This window comes from Carassius carassius, chromosome 34, assembly GCF_963082965.1.
Source record: "Carassius carassius chromosome 34, fCarCar2.1, whole genome shotgun sequence".
Taxonomy (NCBI): domain Eukaryota; kingdom Metazoa; phylum Chordata; class Actinopteri; order Cypriniformes; family Cyprinidae; genus Carassius; species Carassius carassius.
Genome location: NC_081788.1, coordinates 16,820,951 through 16,842,172, shown reverse-complemented (window position 1 = coordinate 16,842,172; position 21,222 = coordinate 16,820,951). Strand labels below are relative to the sequence as shown.

General features: G+C 36.9%; 1 protein-coding gene across 1 annotated transcript; it reads right to left on the bottom strand.

Moving 5' to 3' along the window:
* Window positions 1–1,339: 1,339 nt before the first annotated feature.
* Window positions 1,340–20,117, bottom strand: LOC132114513 (monocarboxylate transporter 1-like). Its single transcript, XM_059522666.1, has 5 exons — window positions 19,979–20,117; window positions 9,365–9,657; window positions 4,126–4,269; window positions 3,251–4,045; window positions 1,340–2,245 (listed from the first exon to the last, which is right to left on the bottom strand). The coding sequence occupies exons 2-5, from the start codon at window positions 9,579–9,581 to the stop codon at window positions 2,007–2,009; spliced, it is 1,395 nt and encodes a 464-aa protein (XP_059378649.1). The 5' UTR covers window positions 9,582–9,657; window positions 19,979–20,117; the 3' UTR covers window positions 1,340–2,006.
* Window positions 20,118–21,222: the final 1,105 nt, after the last annotated feature.

Below are 21,222 nucleotides of genomic sequence, written 5' to 3'. Positions count from 1 at the left end.
CAAGCATGCATCCCTCAGGACCATACAGATACATTTCTACTCAGGAAAAAGGTCAATTAAATAGCCTTACACTGTGAATGCTGCATGTGCAAAACTCAAGAGTGTGAATTTGACCTTAAAATGTACCGAATTAAAGTGCACATTAAAAAAACTGCCATCTTAGGTGACTAAACAACAACGCTAGAACAGATCTACTCCTTTGCAGAAATGCACAGAAACTGCTGTGAACCAGCATCTTTGATTCACCTATTTGACCTTATCATCACAATGAATGACAGCAGGCAGAAGGTAGTGGTGCTTCCTCCCTTTTGTTTCAACGTTTTCGTGTTAAATTGGCTCACTGTAGAAAGCCAAAACGGTCACTGATACACTAGAGATCGGTTAAATCTTCTTTTTGCAGACTCGAGAGTGGTGTTGTTTTGTTCTCAGAATCGACAAAGAATAGAGTGGCTTGAGAAACTACAAAAATATTCCTTCACCTATTTGAGTTTGTAAAAAGAATAAGCACCTTTGTTTTTCTAATAAACGTGTGTGACGCTAACACTAGAAGAACTTAATATGAATTATTCTTTATTTCTAGCAAACACAGATTCAGTCCTGTTTGTTGCTGGCTCAGTTTTAAAATGAAGCATTCCACTCTCCTCTCGGTATGACAGAAAACAAAGCTAATTAATAGCAGACACTTCACATCCTCCTGACATTGCAGAAAGCTCTGTAAAAAAGGGGTCAGGAGTTGTATTGTTACATGTATGGCTGTTAAATATAAATTCTTGCATGTAGATAGAAAGGCACTTAAGTAAGGCACAGGATCTGTAGGCAATGGCAACCATAATTAAAACTGTTTCTAGACATTTAAAAACAATGTGGTCAAAAAGACAAGTGAACACAATTTTAAAAGGATCCCCTATTTGAATGTAGTCTTACCTAGTGAAATCATCATCATCTTCACTAAATGCCACATGAAACAGAGAAGCTGAAGCACATCACTGGCAGACTTTTCATGCGAAGTGTCTCGAATGAAAACAAGACATTTGCAATATTGTGTCTGTAAAAATTGTCACCACAGAAATCTTCATGTTACAGTACAGAGAGTCTGATAACCAATGTGAAATCATGATATCACCAGACCAGGATGCAGCCTGTCAAAAAAGACATTGAACAACACTTGAATTAAACCATAAATTCTACTGCCATGCAAAGGCGAAACACAGCAATTACGCATTTACCCTATTTTCACAAGTTTTTGACGTGTCCCGTAACAGACTAGATTTCCTAAACTATGTTTAGAGCACAAAAGTTGATATCAAATAAAAACTTTATCAGTCTTGACATAATTTCTGTGTTTTGCCTTTAAATGGCAGTCTAGCAAAGCCTGGGAGTATTTTCTACCAGCCAATCAGAACAGGGAAGACTACATACACATCCTAAAGCAAAAAAACTTCACACACACACACACACAAAAAAAAAAAAAAAAACAGAAAAAAAAATGTGTATCCTACATATGATAATGACCTTTAGTCCAAAAACACTATATTTCTAAGATGGAAGACAGACAGAAGAGTCAAAGATATCTCTTTCTTCTACGTCTTCAACTGACAAATTATGTGTGCATGTTTCATTAAATGTCACACATCATAATACTCTAAAAGTTTTGAAATGTGCGTTTTGTGGCTTCATTTAACAGTGCATAACCTCTGTTATTCTGGAGTCAAAAACTAGGAACGCTCTCATAATGGTTAAGATATATACCACAAAAAGGTGACTTGTGACATTAGGTACAGAGACACTCTCATATGAATCTCGGGAGAGTGACTGTAATGCCTGAGGTGTGTGTGGGATTGCATAAAGAGAATTTCTTGGCATCATAGTCCTTTGTGCTGTTTTAAACACTGGTTGAATCGTTAAGTAATGCATTAGAGGGGGAATGGACGGCCAAAACCCAAAGAAATGGATTGTTGGTGTTTGTCCACATAATATTGTGTGCTTTTCAATTTGGCAACGTCAGATCACGCATCCAGTGCGTCTCCATCCACCTCCCTTGCCTTCTCATTCAGGACATTGTCTATGTTCGTTTCTTCATCCTTCTCTTCCTGTCTAGTTCTTCTCTCCTCCTCCCTCTTCTCTTTGTCCAATAGCCGATAGTTGATTCCCATTCCCACGAACAAGAATATGCTGCCAATCACCAGGATGGCTCCACAAGCCTGATATGTGTATTTGTAATCACCATAATCATCATTGAGTTTTCCTGCAGAAATGGAAGAAAAGGACAAACAGGTTTGTCAGTCTCTTTTACACACGAACTGGAACAGGATATATTATGAAATTCAGTGATTAATTCAATTGAAGCAGAAAAAAGTCCATTTTAGTTTAAATGTAATTTTCAATTAGGTCGTAACAGTAATAATAACATAAATTAATATTAAAATTACTTTAATTTTTTTTTATATTATACAACTTTATAAAATCGTATGTGTTTATATTTTTGATAAAAAAGGTATTTTTTTAACATTTAATAAATTTTTAGTCATATTTATTAGTTTTGGTATTCTAGCATTTTACAGCAAACATTTAAGCATTTTACATATGTAATTTAAGTAATAATAACTTTCAAATATTTATTATTTTTCATTTTAACAAGAATTTGTATATATTAATATGTTTTTTATAAATATTATTTTTAGTCAATGTCATGTAAAATTCATTCATTCATTTGTATATTAACATTATAAATATTAATATAGCGGTATCTAATGTTATATATCAATTTGTTTGACACAAATCTCCTTTAAATTCAGACAAAATTAAACCAAATATTCAAGCATTTTACACATTATAAAATAATTAAAATTGCTTATAAATGATTAAATGCATTTTATATATTAATATTTAAGAAAATATAAAATGTATCCTTAAAAATGTTGATGTTCAACTATAATGACACTCCTAAAATTAATACATTTATTAATCATAAATAATTAAATTAAACTGAATATTCAAGCACTTTATATATTAAATGTAAACGTGCATCAATGAATAATACATTTTAAAGGGAAAATTGTATCATCATTTACCCTAATGTAAAAACCTGCATGACTTTTCTGTGGAACATAAAATGGTCAATGGTAACCATAATGCTTTTTTTTTTTTTTTGTGGAAGTAAAGTCATACTGGTTTGGAATGACATGAGGATAATGCCAACTGCCAACTTTTTGTGGACCATGAAGTGAAAAGGATTTACACTCAGTCTTACCCAGTAACGGAGGACTCAGCAGCACAGGCACACACTCCATGATGGTGACCAACCCGACAGCACTGGAGAACTTCTGAGTGCCCACCAGGTCCATGAGAGTCTCAAACAGCACGGAACTCAGCCAGCCGAATGCCATGCCGAAAAACACGGCATATATAGCAAAACCCACAAAATCGGTGGAGATTGGTGCCAACAAGTGGCAGACGCCATTATACAACACAGATGCGGCGAAGAAGTACTGGATACGTGGACGGACCCAGCGAGTGTTTGCCACCATGCCCATGGACGGCCGAGCGATCATGTCACTGAAGGCCATGATGGACAACAAGAACGCAGCCTTATCCTTGGAAATCTCTTTACTCTTTGCATAGTTACTCAGGAACACCAGGGGTGTAAAGAGGCCGAAGAACATGATGACATTTCCGAGCAGGTACAGCAAGAAGCCTCGGTGAGTGAACAGGGTCAGATCCAGGTAGCTGTTGATGGTCTGAATGCATGTTTTTTTCTCTTGAGGTTTGAGCTCTCCATTCTCTTTTGGACTGGCAGGTTGTGGTTTTGGTCCAATGGGTCGCATTAGTGACCCCGCAACACAGCAGTTCAGCAAAGCTCCGCCCAGAATGAGGAAACTGCCCCTCCACCCAAACTGATCATACAGCCAGCTGTTCAGCGGGGCAAGGGTGGACAAGAACACTGGGCTGCCCGCCATCGCAATGCCATTAGCTATTGGCCGGCGCTTGTAGAAGTATTTGCCAATCATGGTCAATGCTGGATTCAGATTAAATGACAAACCCAGTCCTAGAAACGGGAGAAAACTGATTCAGAAACTTTCACTATTTAATTGTACCCACATGATCCATGTCATTCAGTGTACTTGCCGCCTATAATTCCCACACAGAAGTAAAGACCCTCCACTGTGTTACAGAAGGATGCGGCGATTAATCCTGTGCCAGACAGACAGCCCCCAACAATCATGACTGGCCGACTACCAAACTTATTCACCAGAATACTGCTGATCGGTCCTGTTGAGAGAATACAGGTTGGTTAAAAAATAAAATAAAATAATAATAATGATGATGATGATGATGATGATGATGATGATGAATATATACATACATACATACATATATATATACACATAGACATATACATACATATATACATATACATACATATATATATACACACACACACACACACACACACACACACACACACACTAATTATAAAAGAAATAATCTTATTTATAGCTACAAAATAAAAATAAACAATTCTAAAATAACATAAAACACACCAGAATGGAAATAATTTAATAATTCTTATTTTATATTCTATTCTTTTGTTGAAAGCTTGAAAACATAAGAGAAAACAGGTGGGTTTAAAAAAAAAAAAGTATGTAGTATGTAAGTATAAGTATGTAATATGCAGCCCTGTTACCCATTGGGTTATTTTTGCATTTAATTCATGTTTATTAAGTTTTTAGAAAGCAGCAAAATAAATGTTTTAAACTGTACTCATTTTTTATTTAAATAAAATTAAATAAATCACCAGAATGAGTAACAATTTTGTAATTCTTTTATATTCTATCCATTTCATATGACGTTTTACAAAAATGGTCAACTTGAAAAAACAAGGTGGAATAAATGAAAAAAGTAAAACAAACAGGCCTCACAGGGTTGCACAATTTGTAAACCTCTGATCAAATAAATAGAATACAAGACAGCTCACATAATATTTACTTTGTCCTCCTGAAAGCTGACAACCAACATTTTACCAACGATTTGTTGCAAAAGAAAAATCTCTTCGTTTCAGGCCGTATTTAATGCCGCATTTAATACCCTTTTAATGCTGCAATCACATAGTTCCACCACATGATGGCATCACAACAGAAGTCACTGGCACCAGCAGGACTGCAGGAGGATACCGCAGACTATTTAAAGGAAGGAAACTGTGATACTTCACTACATGACGTGATCAACTGAGCTGGTGTGAAGCAGAAAAACATAAGCAGCAGAATGAGACCGCACTCCAGCAACCAGAACAGGAACTTGCTATTTGTGTGCGTCTTTGTGTGTGGCAATTCATTTCAGTTAACTTACCTCCAACATTATGTAAATCAAACACAACCAGCAGCCTTATATAACCTTCCTTTTTGAAACGCAATTACTGGAAGTTCCCTCACTAATACAATTGCAAGCTATACTAATATACTTAAATACAGTAATAATAATAATAATTCCACACACATATATATATATATATAATGCTTTTCTAGGTACTCAAAGCACTTTACATAGTCAGGGGTATCTCCTCATCCACCACCAGTGTGCAGCATCTACCTGGATGATGCGACGGCAGCCATAGTGCGCCAGAATGCCCACCACACACCAGTTTATTAGTGGAGAGGAGAATCAACAGATAAGGGGATTGTTAGGAGGCCAATGGGCGAATTCAGCCAGGATGCCGAGGTCACACCTCTACTCTTCTCGAAAGACATCCTGGGATTTTTAATGACCACAGAGAGTCAGGACCTCGTTTAACGTCTCATCCGAGGGACGGTGCTTGTTGACAGTATAGTGTCCCCATCACTACACTGGGGCACTAGGACCCACACAGACCCCAGGGTTAGCACCCTCTGCTGGCCTCACTAACACCTCTTCCAGCAGCAACCTAGTTTTCCCAGGAGGTCTCCCATCCAGGTACTGACCAGGCTCAGCCCTGCTTAGCTTCAGTGGAAAACCGGTCTTGAGCTCCAGGGTGATATGGCTGCCGCCTATAATAGTATTATTATTATTATTTTTTTTTTTTTAATAAACTGTTTGGTAGTCAGTGCTTTGCTTTTCTTGTGAAAGGCTGCATTTAGACCAATGAGCGTTGAATAACTTCACTTACTGAAAACCAAAAGCTTGTTTGGTCAACATGGTAATGAAGACTTTCAAATGAGAAACACAGAGGAGACAGTGATGTTTGGCATGGTTCCACTAATAACCAAACCTATATTAGACAAATCCATCACAGTGTTATTGAGAAACCCCATAAAAACGTAATCGCAAATAATACCGTGTACATACAGCCCAAGCGAATGCTAACATGTCAAGTAGCTTTAAAAAAGGCTACATAAATAGTTTATTTTAGCGTACAGAAATGTATAGACAATTAACAACTAAAATTGTTATAAATTCTTGCTTGAAATGAAATATCTGCAAACTTTACATGTGCCAGTTCACCATAAAAGCTAATCTTTCATCAGGAGGAGAAACGTTCCTTTTGGTTTCATGCAGCCAATGAGAGTTTAAAGCAATTTGTCCGTCCCCCAGTCACATTCCTCAAATTAATTTATTCTGACAGGCTTTGTGTAGCACCAAACGGGCCATCACTTCCAGTCCCAAAAAGAGACAAAGGCAGCAGTGATCCCAAAGAATACACACATAAACGATTATATAAACTGGTTCAGAGAGACGTGAGAGTCAGCAGAGGTCCAGACATTCAGTCTGAGAGCTACTTGTGCTTTTACGGCGAGGATTTCAAATGTACAACTTACAGGAGCAGCACTGTGACTCCTACTAAAAATCAAACGCTTTACAAGGCTGAAAACAGCCAGTGATGTGCCAACAAAGAGATATTACATGGCATAACATCAAATCAGTGCTGACATGAGCCAAGGGAAACAGGTCAGAACACACACACACGATTTCGCTCAGAATGATTCTGGATCTTGAAAAGAAGTACAGGACTAAAGGGCCTCAACACTAGATTTTGTGTTCAAATCACTTTTTATTCATTCATTCATTCATTCATTCATTCCCAAATTGGAGTCTATGAGGGAAGGGCAGAGAGTTTGTGAGTTTACAAATTATTAAATCGTTTAATTAAAGTGTATAATTTAATTAAATAAATGCTTTGTTAAAAATAACAAAACATGCTAGTCATGTATGGTTACATTTTTGAAATATGAACTTAAAAGGGGTACTGAAGTAAATGTTTCAGATCAACAGTGTTCAGCAGACAACAAAGTTTGGGGAAACCCTGGTGTTGATTCTCATTTTGTGGCATACTAAAGTTCAACTCTCATCTGCAAAATACAGCAACAAGGTGTTTGACCAATAGAGGCTCTAAAAGTCACAGATTGACCTCTTGGTCAAATGAAAGATGTAATAAACTCTCATTGACAGTTTCATATTACTACAAGAGAAGTGAAATGTGCAAATGGTAATATTGTGAAATAAATTATTATAATGAAAAAATATATATTTTCTATTAATATCTTTAAAATGTTAATTTATTCCTGTGCTGGCAAAGCTGAATTTTCAGCACCATGACTCCAGTCTTCAGCATCACATGATCCGTCAGAAATCATTCTGATATTTTCAAAGTTTAAAAGAACAAATTAAAATATAGATCTTTAAAGACATTATAAATGTCTTTTATGCCACCTTTGATCAATTTAATGCATCTTTGCTGAATAAAAACAAAACTTAAACTTTTGAAAAGTTGTGTATTAACTGATATTCGTATTTGTTGGCAGAGTTTGAAATAATTTTGCATTCTTGATTTAGTGCCTTATGACAGAAAAGAAGACAAAAAGAGAAAAAGATTATTTCAGCAGGTTACAGCATACGCTCATTTGCCGAACATTTACATTTATTAACCTTTCACTTTTCCTTTCAAAAGACAAGCACACTTTAACTGGTTCAAGAAAGAGCATTTCTCTCTCTCTCTCTCAGGTTATATGTGACAGGAAGAGCCTCTTTGTTGAGTTCAGGCTACGTGCACAGCCACATCTACATAATGAAGTCTGTGTTTGGAAACCACTGACACATTCCACTTCAGGAAGTGGCATCATCAGTCTACACTGTCCTCAGTCAAATTCTCTATTACGTGGCTGACTGAAAATATTAGTCATACTGGAAGTTCATGTTCGGATCCTCCCTACCTAGTATGGCGTGTGAAGTGACTCAGCAACACTTCAAACCCTAAACAAAAACATCTTTGCCCTTACTCTCAAACCTGGCTAGGCAGTTAAAAAATTTACAAATGAATTACACAGAAGTAATGAAGTGTAGTTTAACAGTCCGATCAGGAAAGCATTCTGGGTGACTGCCTGCAACGACATCAGGTTAGAAACCCAGTTTAAACATGCCTCTACACAACCAGCTTAATTAAAGGAAAAGTTGTAAAAATGAAAGCAAACAAACAGATTTGCAGCCCTGCAATGCACATCAGTAGAAAAAGCATATCAGGGTTTAAACACACAGCTGTGTTTCAGTTCTGCACTTATTTTACTCTACCAGAACACAACCCCAACAGAAATTAAACCTCTGCAGAGAGAGCGGTACTCAAAATACAGAATTCACAGTTTTCAGTCATGTGACTGGCACAGAGACACAGAGGGCAAAACATCCACTGAAAGTGCAGCGCAGGCCTGACAATTTTCCATCCGTTTCAAACCATGAATATTTAGATCACCTCTCAAAAGAAGTATGCGTGAACAAACTGCCAGTTCTGGGCAAGTTAACATGAAACGTGTTTAAAGTGGCATAATGTACTAAAACAGTGGCATTAAAAGACCACACTCAGCATACACTTTACTGATAATGCATACTCTATACAGAACAGGCGAGCAGATGACCTTAGAATATGAATGTGATGCTCTAAATTGCTAATTAAAATTTTACTATGGTTTTTGAACTGTTATGTTTTTGTTTTTGTTTTTTTTATAAGGTATGTATTTGGTTTTAGCAACTTGAACTATTGCTAAACTTGCTATTCAATTATGACAGAAAGAGAAATTGACTAACAAACAAACAAAAAAAGTTATTTCAGTTTTTAAGTTAAAAATACACTATTAATATGCAATATTAAATAGACATTATTAAAGAGACTTATAAACTGATAATAATCTTACCAACCCCAAACTTTTAAACATATTTTTTTCTCTTTCTCCAAACACTTATTATCAAATGTAATAAAATATTCCATTATGGGTGAATGATAACATGTTTAGGGTAATTTGGATATATATATATATATATTTTTTTTTTAATTCAATTCTCACAGAGAGATAAAGAAGTAGAGTAAGTACCATGGACAGAAGTGACAGCAGTAAATGGAACTGACCTCCTCCATACATGACAGCCAGCATGATTGATGAGATCCATGACACTTGGCTGCTGGTGGCATTGAAGATCACCTCGATGTCTTTGAAGAACACTGTGATGGACTTGGGGAAGGCATAGGAGAAGCCAATGCTGATAAAGGCCCCTACCACCACTGCCCAGCCCCAGCCTCCCTCAGGAGGAGTGTAGCCCACCGGCCCTCCTATCGCTGGCGCCATCTTTACACACACACGCTGACGACGAAGATGACAAAGAAGAGAAGGATCAGCTGAGCTTCAAGCGCACTGGATCAGTCTGTGAGGGGAAAAGGAGAAGGATTTACAGCAGAGCGCACACAAGCACAGACTAAAAGAGAGAAGATTCACACAGTAGTTCTCATACCTGTGAACTGTGTCAGATACTAGTCCACACTGGCTGAGATTCAGCTCAGGGAAAGTTATCCACGCGGACAGAGCAAGAGCACAGCATGTGATTGAACAAAGCATGAACACAAACACTGTGTAAACAGCTTGTACTTTGAGCAGAACTGCTTTAGACAGTTACTTTTAAACTGAGCTGATGTCAAAATACACTAACATACAAGACCTGGACACATCAATTGTCCTTTCCCCCATAAGTAATACAGAGAATAGGCTTAGATGCCTTCACACACAGAACAGAGTCCCTCAGGCTTCAGTGCACAGAAAACATTCATTTGAGCACGAAAGTCATGTTCTCAGCCTGTTATGTGTGCTCAGGGAGAAAGGCTAAATCACTCCAATTGCCCCAGAGAGGAGGAAGGGCAATATATCAGAGAGGATAAAACATGGGGGTAACGGCTTTTAATTAAGTCCTCTCAATGTTGCACTGTTTCAGGCAGATTCTATTTGTGCACTCAAAAAGCTGCTATGATGCAACTACTGTGAAGTATAGTGTGGAGCATTGTGTATTTTCAAGGTCTGCTTGGAACTATTTCGATTTTGAACTTAAAAATATTATGGGTGAAAATTGATTAAAATAATTGGTTTTGAAACCTATTCTTCCATAAATCAAAACGTTTCTGCAAAGTGAATCACTATGATAATGGGCATTTTGAACAAATAAATGATATCCAGTGATGTCTGGTTTGGTTTTTAGTTCTAGGTTAGCTATAGGGTAAATGGAGAATAATATACTTTATGTCTGAGCAAGGATTACAACGTCGTTTCATTCTGTGTTTAACTGGTTTAAGAATAAGGTTATATGGTTTTTGCAGAATCATGGTACTTGTCAAGGCCTGCTGATGCTTGTCTGAAAGTGTACAGTTACACTCCCACCATTCAAAGGATGAAGGAGAGATTGAACAGTTTTGGGTAATTTTTTGTGAAGTCTAACACAGTGAGCAGTGTTTAGCTGCCAAAAGTTCAAGAGAGACGAACTGAGACTTTACTGCATGTTAGCCGGTGCAAATGTGAGATACAGCAAAATCAAGAGTGGACTCAGTGGTCAGCACAGCACCGCTTTCGTAATGCCACCAGACCAGACACAGCTGGGAGCTCTAGTCAAACATAGCAAACAGAGTTTGCTACCCGACCTAATATCTTGACCAAGAGCTGCACGATTGACTGACATCAAAAGTGACCAACCACTTGCTTTTACATTAAAGGCATGTTTCTTTTTTGCCATTAGGCCACATGATGTTCTTATGAGAGCAACAATCTGTTTCTGTTGATTTAAAAAGCACAATTAAAACAACACAATGTTGACCAATGTGCTGTACAATCTCACAAAAAATGTGATGTTATATACAGCCAAAATATTACAGAGTTGCCCAGTTAACAATGATTTATGAAATATGTGATATACCTAAGCAGAAGGGATGCCATAATTCTCAATATAGTCTAATATTGAACCTTTCAGTACAACATTCACGGTTCAATACGTGCCAATTGCAGTTTTATATCCGAATTTGATTTGTATTTGCCTGTCAGTTCACTCCCTACTTATAACATGCATTTGAAAAAGCAACACATGCCAAAATTCTTCCCTCGCCCTTTCTAAACCTGTTGATCAACAAAAATATTATAACATGTTTTTACTCCACAAAATACGTCAAATGTTTTGAAATATCTGCCTTTTGTAATCTGATGTGGCTTCAGAATGAAGCAGAGAATATATTCTATTGATTAGCAATGGATTATATACTTTGTGAAATTACCGGAGATGGCTTGAAGAACACAAACTATATATTGTCGTAGTCGAGTGTTTGTCTTTATATTTCATCATTCAAAACTTCTTTTTATTGAGTTACAGTGATAGATGAATGCCTTTGTCAATATTAAGACTTTACCTGAATTAGTCATTCATTCTATCACCTCGGTGATGCATAATGTAGAGTCCCTCCGGCTTTCAGTATGAATGAAACATTCATGTGTTTATAGCACTCAGTAATGGCCAATCCAATCTTTTTTGGGTAAAAAGTAGAAAAAACAACAACTGATAATCCATGTTTTTCTCCAGTTTAAAGAGGTGTATTTATTGTTGTTGTTACCATAATTGGTTTTAAAAATCTCATTTAAAAAAAAAACCTCTGATGTGCCAAGCATCAGAATCACACCGAACTGAAAAACGTGGTAAAAAAACAACAACAAAAAACCTAGGTATGTACTGAACTGTGGGCTAACGGTGTTGTTGCATCCCTCCTCTTCAAGCATTAAGACACATTTTACATCACTGCCAACACTGAAATTCCGAACACTCATGTTTTGAGAAAGGAACTCCTACTGAAGTCAACAATTTCAAAAAGCAGCTTCCTCTGGTGCCGACGATAAAGTCCTTACTGGCTCTCACAGATATTTACACAACTATACTATCTTCTGCCTTGCCAAATCTTAAATTATAGTGCAAAAAAGTACAAGGAAAAAATAAATAAATCTTAAACTCAGTGTGAATTGCTTCTGCAAACCTCTCTTGACTATCTATTTCTATAATATTTTTAATGCTTTCCCAAGTTTCTTTGGAATAATATGCTAAATTAATTGTTCATAAACGGACCAAAAAGCTGCATTAAGAAAAAGAAAATTTAGATTTTTTTGTCAACCTGCATGTGACGTTTCAATCCAGTATGTGATATAATCCTCTTGAATTAATGCTGACTTATGCACAAACATCTGCGGTCAGACGAGCTCATATACACACTAGCTAGACTGTTCTGGGAACAAACCGAGAATCGAGACTTGAGTTTGAGAATACCAGGCTCTCCAACTTCCCTGTGATGTTTTATTGGTGACTATTGAACAAGTTTTGGTTGGCCGATGAAGTGATGCATGGAATCATCCTCTTAATCCTAATTGGTCTGCAAATCTGCCAAACAATTTCACCAGCTGTTGATTTGAGATTTTTTGGGATGAGTATACACTCCTACACAAACTGAACTAATAAAACCTCTGCTTTGAGTTTCTAAGCATCCGCAGACTTGAGGCCTTTAAAGTGCTGATCTGTTTCCTAACACACTTCAACAAGGCCTGTGAGGGAACTTTGTGACTTTGCATATGCCCTCATAAGAGCAGTGCAGTTAAACTGGTGTACAGTTATTTATAAATAATAAAGTAATTAATAAATAATTTATAATTTATTAATAAATCAATAATTAATAAAGTGTATGACTCCCTGCAAAAACATAAGCAAAGATTAATGCTTCTGGTTACTGAAGAATCACCATGTTGTAATATTCAAGGGTCAGAAATGCATTTAAAAGCAGCACAATGTTACACCTATCAATTATGGGTTACTTTTAAGGACCATGAATACCATGCTAATATTAAATAGTCTGTAAATCTCCCAGCATGCTTCAGTATGGCCCAATTAAGCCATGAACAGCCTCTTTCCTCCAGAGACTGCAGTATTGGACAGGGAACTGGTTCAGTGGTCTCCTGAGAGTCTTGAGATGTCATGACCTGCTCTCCATTGTGGATGTCTCTCTGTGTGGGTTTGTGTGTATCAGCCAGGCTCTTTATATCCCCAAGACCTTTAAGTTAGCATCCATCTACCAAGATTCATCTATTTGTGTTATGTATATAATGTTAAATCAGACTGAAAGTAATTACATTTCAAACACTGTGTCCATTAACCTCCATCTGTTAGGCAGGTGACATTTAGTCTACCTTCCAACCTCTAAATGGTTGTCATAAGTTTGTAGAAGTGGATTTTCCAGTCCTCTCTGACACTGACCATAACAGATCACAGAGAATAAACCTATCATCAAAATAAGCTGCACATCAGTAGTACACATTTCTGAGATGCTTGAAAGAATAACAAAACCCCAAGAATTTATACATTGCTGTAGTATATATAAATAAACCTTCAATTCAACCACCATCAAATCATCTGTAAACACCAAATGCATCTTCCTAGAATGTTTAAACAACAGCGCAGAAATGCCAGTGACCGTGTACAATTTGAAATGGCTGGAAAGATTAAATAAGAGAAATAATGGATGACGCAGTCACTCACTTAGAGACTATAAGGGTTTAAATATGGCCAATAACAACTGTCTAGAGCTCTTAATGTTATACATATCTGTTAACTGTTCAACAAGTTCATCAAGTCATAAAAATGAGAGGCCTTGGCTATGTTCAGACTACAACACTACTCGAACTATTGCTGAATTCCATAGAAAGTATACATATTGTACTTACTATGCTAATTTCTTTATGGACAGAATACCAAGATAACTATTTGAACTATTTTACATTTTATAGCAACTGTGATGGAGCAATGTCTTTGACTCATTATATGACTCAAGAAGACTGGACTGCCCAAAGACATAATGTGAAATAACCATTTTAATTTTCCAGATGTTAACTGGACATCACTTGCTAAATTATACATGCACTGTTTAAAAACAAAATACACTATGCAGATAGTCAGAAGCTCCTATAGCCCATTTCCATTCATACTTGGTGTAAACCCTGAGTTTAATGATCTTATTTAACCAATTGACAACAGATGCATGACAGCTGGCTGCATCTCAAAAGAAGGAAGTGACTGTTTTCACAAACGTCTTGATCTGGGAATTAACAAGTTTGTTTTTTCTTGGAATTTACAAGTTAAATGTTAAACAAGTTAATGTTTAGTCATTTAATGTTTAAAAGGTCAGATGAAAGTGTGATACAATTCATGTTAAAGACATTATGCCAATATTTCTGGTAGAGAAGGTCAACTTTTCAGTTGTATTGAACATTTAAAGAGTGTAGCTAAACTACCCTCATGTCATTCCATACCTGTTTAAATGTCTTGCACAAAAAAAACAAAAAACCTGTATTGAAAACAAAACCAACATTAAATTGTCACACCAAGACTTCTGAACCCATTACAATTTCATGTTGAACGGATTGAAATGTATGTCCTTTTTTTTTTTTTTTTTACTGAAAATACATATTCTCTTTTAAGTGGGTTAATGAGAGAAGTGATTCGTGAACAAATCATTTACTGTATGGCTTCAGAAGACTTATAAAGAATAGCTTATATAGAAAAGAATGACTAGTTCATTATTTAAATTTCTCCTTAGGTGCTCCACAGTAAAAAGGAAAGCATAAAGAATAATACACAATGACGACTTTAGTAAAATTACTATTTTTCTTTTCATTTCAGGAATATTGTCACAACGCCCCTGAAGAAATCTTCACATCATTTCCTCTTCTTAAGAAATCTGACAGAACGCCCAACATCTATGTTACAAAACAAGTGAATCACACATGAAATCAATTCACTGTTGCATAACGTGTGGTCTTTAATCAGAAACCAGACTTACTCTTTTGCTGACATTCACTTTGAAAAGTGTGAACTAAAGGTAATAGTTAATTGAAGCCAAAGGCCTTGTAAAGTCTATCAGACAGATGGCAGTTTTCACAGTCCCTCTTCTCTCACTCTCAGCAAAGAAGCAAGAATGGTACTGAATGACATACTGTATTCAAGAGCTATATTGTATGTGCTACTAGTACAATAATATTATTACCGTATTTTCCGGACTATAAGTCGCACTTTTTTTCATAGTTTGGCTGGTCCTGCGACTTAAAGTCAGGTGCGACTTATTTATCAAAATTAATTTGACATGAACCGAGAGAAATTAACCAAGAGAAAACATTACCGTCTACAGCCGCCATAAGGCGCTCTATGCTGCTCTGTGCTCCTGTAGTCTACCACTGAAAACATAGAGCGCCCTCTCGCGGCTGTAGACGGTAATGTTTTCTCTTGGTTCTTGATTCTAAATAAATGCGACATAGTCCAGTGCGACTTGTATGTTTTTTTCCTCATCATGAGCGTATTTTTGGACTGATGCGACTTATACTCAGGTGCGACTTATAGTCCGAATAATACGGTACTTTGTTTACTTTATTCATTCATTCATGGAACCAAAGTACACTTATTCAAACCAGGTTATTTGCTTCTAAAAACAGTTGACTGCTCTGTATAACATCTGATGGAAATCTAAAAGTGGGCCCACAATCACTCAATCCACAGAGAACCATTTTTGTGTACCAGATCAATTATTAACAGTGACATAAGTAGCACACACACAGTAACAAATAAGGAATAACAGCCAAAAACAATTTAACAGGCACATATACATACAAAGACATGAACATCACTTGCCCTGTCAAAGTCTTGAGGCGTGAGAGGTGAGTTTAAACACTCCCCCATCATTCAATAGCTTCTGACTACAATAAATCACTCTCCTCAGGGCTCTGACAAGGAAACATTTGCCTAATGCACAATAAACACTTACATATGAGGAGCAGTTGCAAGTTAAAGCAATAATTCAACTCAAATATGAAAATTACTTTGACAAAGACAATGGAAAAAAGTTTTGAAACTCTGTGGGAATTTATATAAAACATACATTTTACTAGATATGATAAGCTCTGAAATATTTAAGAAATTGTGAAAAAAACAAAAAAACCTTTCTAGTAAATCTTGTCTATCCTATATACTTGGAAAACAACAACAACAATAAAAAAGCGGCCATGGTTAAACTATGTTTAGTGTAGCAAAACTGTGGTTAATTTGTGGTCACTATGGTTTAAATATAGAAACTTTGTTTTTTCTTTTGTGTTATTTGTAAAACCATGGTTAATTTTCATAAGGGCACTCTCCAAACTGACTTCTAACCCTCAAACTAATGAGTGAAGTCATATCTTTAGGCTCATCCCTTGAGTATTTTACCTTTAATCAAACCACAATCTTTAAATCTACCCAATTCATTTACAAGACCGACTGTCACAAAAACTTATTTTTTATATACTTATTTGTTTGTTTGTATATTTATTTTTGTAAAATTATCTTTTGTGCCATCATCATGCAAAGTTGTTTGATGACATAGTGGCCTAATAACCTAGTTAACAATTACTAGTTTACATAGGATGTATAATGTAACCTATTTGATATTATTTAGGTATTCACAGGCTATAGTTTGACTGAATGTTCTAATTCAACATGCCATGGGAAGACAATCTAATTTAACATTTTCTTATATGGATGTTGTTCATTTCTTACTCCTCAAGAGTTCATTAACCTATGCCATCTCTTGGAATATCTGAAGGCCAGTTTTTTTCTATCACTCAACACAGAACCTATTTACACATGGCTTTTGATTCTGACTTGTAGCTACTCTCCGTCTTCTGAAAATGTACCATAGTTCTTAACAGCATGTGTTATAATAAGGCTATCCTATTATTCATTACCAGGCCAATAATGATTTTTTTAAATTATTAATCTATACAGCATTTTCTTATGAAAAACCAGAGCCCATACCTTTAGAAACAATAGCTACAACATGCCACAGTAGTGATATAAATCTGTAGGGAAAAATCAATTCCTTTAACAGATTATCGATTATAAATTCTACATCAAATTCAACAAAATAAGCCTACAATAAAATGTGATAAATTCTTCTGGTAAAGGTGGTCATGAGTATTTAAAAAAACATTTTTTAATATATGTGCCTTTTTTAGATCGTGTTCAACTTTATTCATAGCATTTTAAAATGCCAATTTCTCAAAAGAATTAAAAAATAATTAAATATTGCTCGTGCAAATCTGATCTCACTTTAAGCACGCTGATGAATGCACGCCACTCGTGCACAATTAAAAGAACTGTGCATCAGCCATATTGTGCTGATAACTGCTCCATTCGGTTCGTATTTGAAGTTACTGATTATAAAAGCACTGAAGTCGTGATTAATTAACAGCCTGCTTCTAGGATTCCATTTAGGGCTGCACGATGTGTCGTTTAAGCATTGATATCGCGATGTACGAATCCACGATAGTCACATCGCAGGATGTGCGATGTAGGCTGTCGTAGTTGATCCGTTATTCATTAACTGTACGGCCCTTGACGAATGTTATTCGCGGATTAATTGCACAGTAGTTTTAAAATTTTAAGTCCTGTGAGTTTAACAGGGCAGAGAGAGAGAGAGAGAGAGAGAGAGAGAGAGGGAGAGAGGCGAGAGAGAGCGCGCACGAGAGAGAGAGCGCGAAAGAGAGAGAGCGAGCCCCGGCCGCACGCTCACCGTCTTCAAACAACACGAGCGCTGTCTTGCTCTCTTTCCCTCGCGCATATTAATCAATTGACACGATGTTGACGATGTTTAAATAATTTAAAATGAGAATGTGCTCACCCCATTTTTGTTTGTAAGAAAAAATGTGATTAGATTTCATATCGCAATATATATCGCAGAAAAATAAAATATCGCAATGTCATTTTTTCCCAATATCGTGCAGCCCTTATTCCATTTACCATGGTATAAATATTTGGGGGTTGGGTGGGGGGATTTGTACTTGCAATTTTGCAATTAGTTCCCCCAATCCCCATCCTCCTTCCCCCCCAGGCAAAACCCAAACACCGCCTGTGAGACTATACACATAGATCTGCCAAACGATCACAGAATGACACTATAATTAGTGTGTGGTTGTCGAAGCAACAAACATCACTAAACAATACCTGTAAAGAAATATAATAGCCATAACTGTGTGCTAGATAGAGACTATTTGGCACCCTGCACAAATCAATTCAACTCAGTGCTCTTTATCAGTCTTGTGACACCTCTGAATTGTTGAACAATTGCCACTCTCCCTTCCACAACCTCAATTTTGTCCTTGTGTGATTTTGATTAAATACTAATTACACGTGACCGCTGAACTTGACATTAAATCCTGGTGTAGGTTAAGTCAATCCGCTGGATCTCAAAAAAAACAATAACACCCCAAACAAATGGACTTTTAAGCAAACATTACAGAAAAACATTACAGACCCAGTTTCATTGATGGGATATTATTGCCACACTCTCAATAGAGGCAAAAGTTGAACGTTATGTTGCATCAGAACGCTAATACTGATAAGATACAGAAGCAGTTTTTTGTAAAATTATGTTTTTAGATACAGTTTGGGTAACTGGGGTGCATCTTATGCTCGAGTTCACTTTCCATAGGCACAAAAATTCATATTATAGTTAATTCATATATACCGGTTTCTATATTTTGTACCACACAGAGTCTTGAGAGGCACCTATATTGTGCTCCTATTGCTAATACAGTCTGAACTCTCTGACATCTTTCTACCAACCATCGTTCTCCTCCATGCTACTCCTAAATGGAGTAGGGATCTATTTGATTCAATCTGAGATTACCTACATTTAACCTTATGAAATTTGCTTGATGATACCAATAAGCTAATGATGCAACACCATAGATGTTGAAACTTTCAACTGCAATAATTTTAAACAGCATTTTAGTTTTGGCATTTCAGACACAAATATACTAGTGGAGTGAAGTGGAGTTTGCTTAGAACTTTTTGTTTATTCAAAGTTTTGGTTTCCAGTGGAACTGAAAGCTGAGCTATAATTTAGCTTAACACAAGTAGAGGGTTTCAGAAGTCAATCAGTGTTTTTCCCTCACTCACTTTACATCTACGAGCTGCTTAGTGACATTGGTTGATTAGATTTTAGACTATAGAGATTTTGCCTGAAAAGCAAGCCACTCAGTGTTTCAAAAACCAATGAGATGCATTCCTAGATGGAATTTTTGGCCATCATATACCCTAAAACACTGCACATGGATATAAGCTGAAATCCTTTCTAGGTAGGAATCTCATTAGCTTCTGAACCAGACAAAAATTCCTCATAATCATAAAAAAACACATCTTCAAATAAATTATAAAAAAAGGTATGTGAACAGATGCTGTTTTTAATAACTATTATCATTTTATTTAGTTTAACGTTTTTTTTCTCTCATATCATCACACCTTCATTGCGCACGCTTAGCGATAGAGTCAAAAGGTGAGAAAATGAAGCAACGTGACAATGGAGATCCGCTCTCCGATGACGGTGGGTCACAAAACCCCTTTTCACCCACCAGTCTATCTCTAATCGGCACAATGTCTCGATCTGCCAGTCTGCGCGTACTACAACATCGCGAATGAGGTAACTAACCCAAAACACTGTACTGAGAGGTGATCACAAAGAGAGTTGCTCACACCCTCCAGAGTTCAGGTAAACTCATTGTGTTCTTCTAAAGCTCAAGAAGCGCAGTTAATGGATCCCCCTCTCTCCGGTAGCTATAGGACCAAGTTGTCCTTGTAAAAGCGCCCATGAAACACATACCTGCGCTTTTCATTCACCAACACAGGTTGAAAGTTAACGCTATGCGTCTCCGATGTGCGGCTTCGAGTCACTGAGAAGCATGGAGAGTTCCGAAAGTCTCCGTCGATTCGTGGATGCGGTGTTTGAGTTTCCCATCCGCACGACTCTTCATACATACAGTCGGCATCTAGTCATAGCTGGGGGCGTGGCGAGGGCGGAGTCGGCGTGGGGTAAAACACTGCCTACATCGTGTGTATCCTGTTTTTATAGTCTATGTGTGTATCTGAATGACAAAAATGCACGTATTGAGCGCTCATTCCCAGAGACGCGTAGAACAATTTTAGTCTCTTTTAACTTTAATATTCATATACACAAGTCCATATCGATATTTGATTCATTTTACAGCCCTAATATAGATGTATTCAATCAAAAATAGCCAAATTCCGTGACGTTCTGCTTTATACAGCAAGTTTCGCAAACACAGACGGGGTGAATTTATGAATGAAAGTGTAAAAGTTCTGACACAAAACTAAGTTGTTACGTGTCCACACGCTTTTTTAAGTGGGTAAACGGGTTTATGTTCGACACTAGGCTAACGTTACATAGTTTTGCTTAAGGTAGAATGATAAGGCTAATTATATATACATGCCACTTTCTGAAACAACCTTACACAGTTTTGATAGCGTTAATAATGAACACAATGTTAACGTAGCCTGCCTGTGATGAATGCCGACTGCACACATTTCCACAACTTCCCTTGATCATCCTCACAACTTATTGCTTGTAGCCATTTTGTCATCCTTTCCGGTTCTGTATGTTTATTAGGAAGGCTGTATAACTTCATTTCATAATTTGTTAGTTTATTGGAGGTACAGAAAACGACACAACAACTCTTCGGCATGATTGTCCCGTGTATTTCAATAGGCGCCAACGCAATGTTTCCCCCCACGGGCTAAATTCACATCACGTGACGGGGCGTTCCCGGGGGCGTTCCCAGACCAACCGTCTGTATCTATAGTAACCCTGCTGCACATGCGCACAATTGTTGATCGGTCCCACTTGGCCAACCATATGGTGCAATAGTCTCCAGTTACAAGAGGCGCTTTCTACTTGAAGTAGCGCTACACTGAAAGATGACTGTAGACATCAAAGTACCGTGAGAGCGATAAGAGAGCACACGGATCCAATGCATTCAAATCGCTTTCGCGGTACTTTGATGTCATACAATGATCATTCTGTGCAGCGCTGCTTCAAGTCGAACGCGC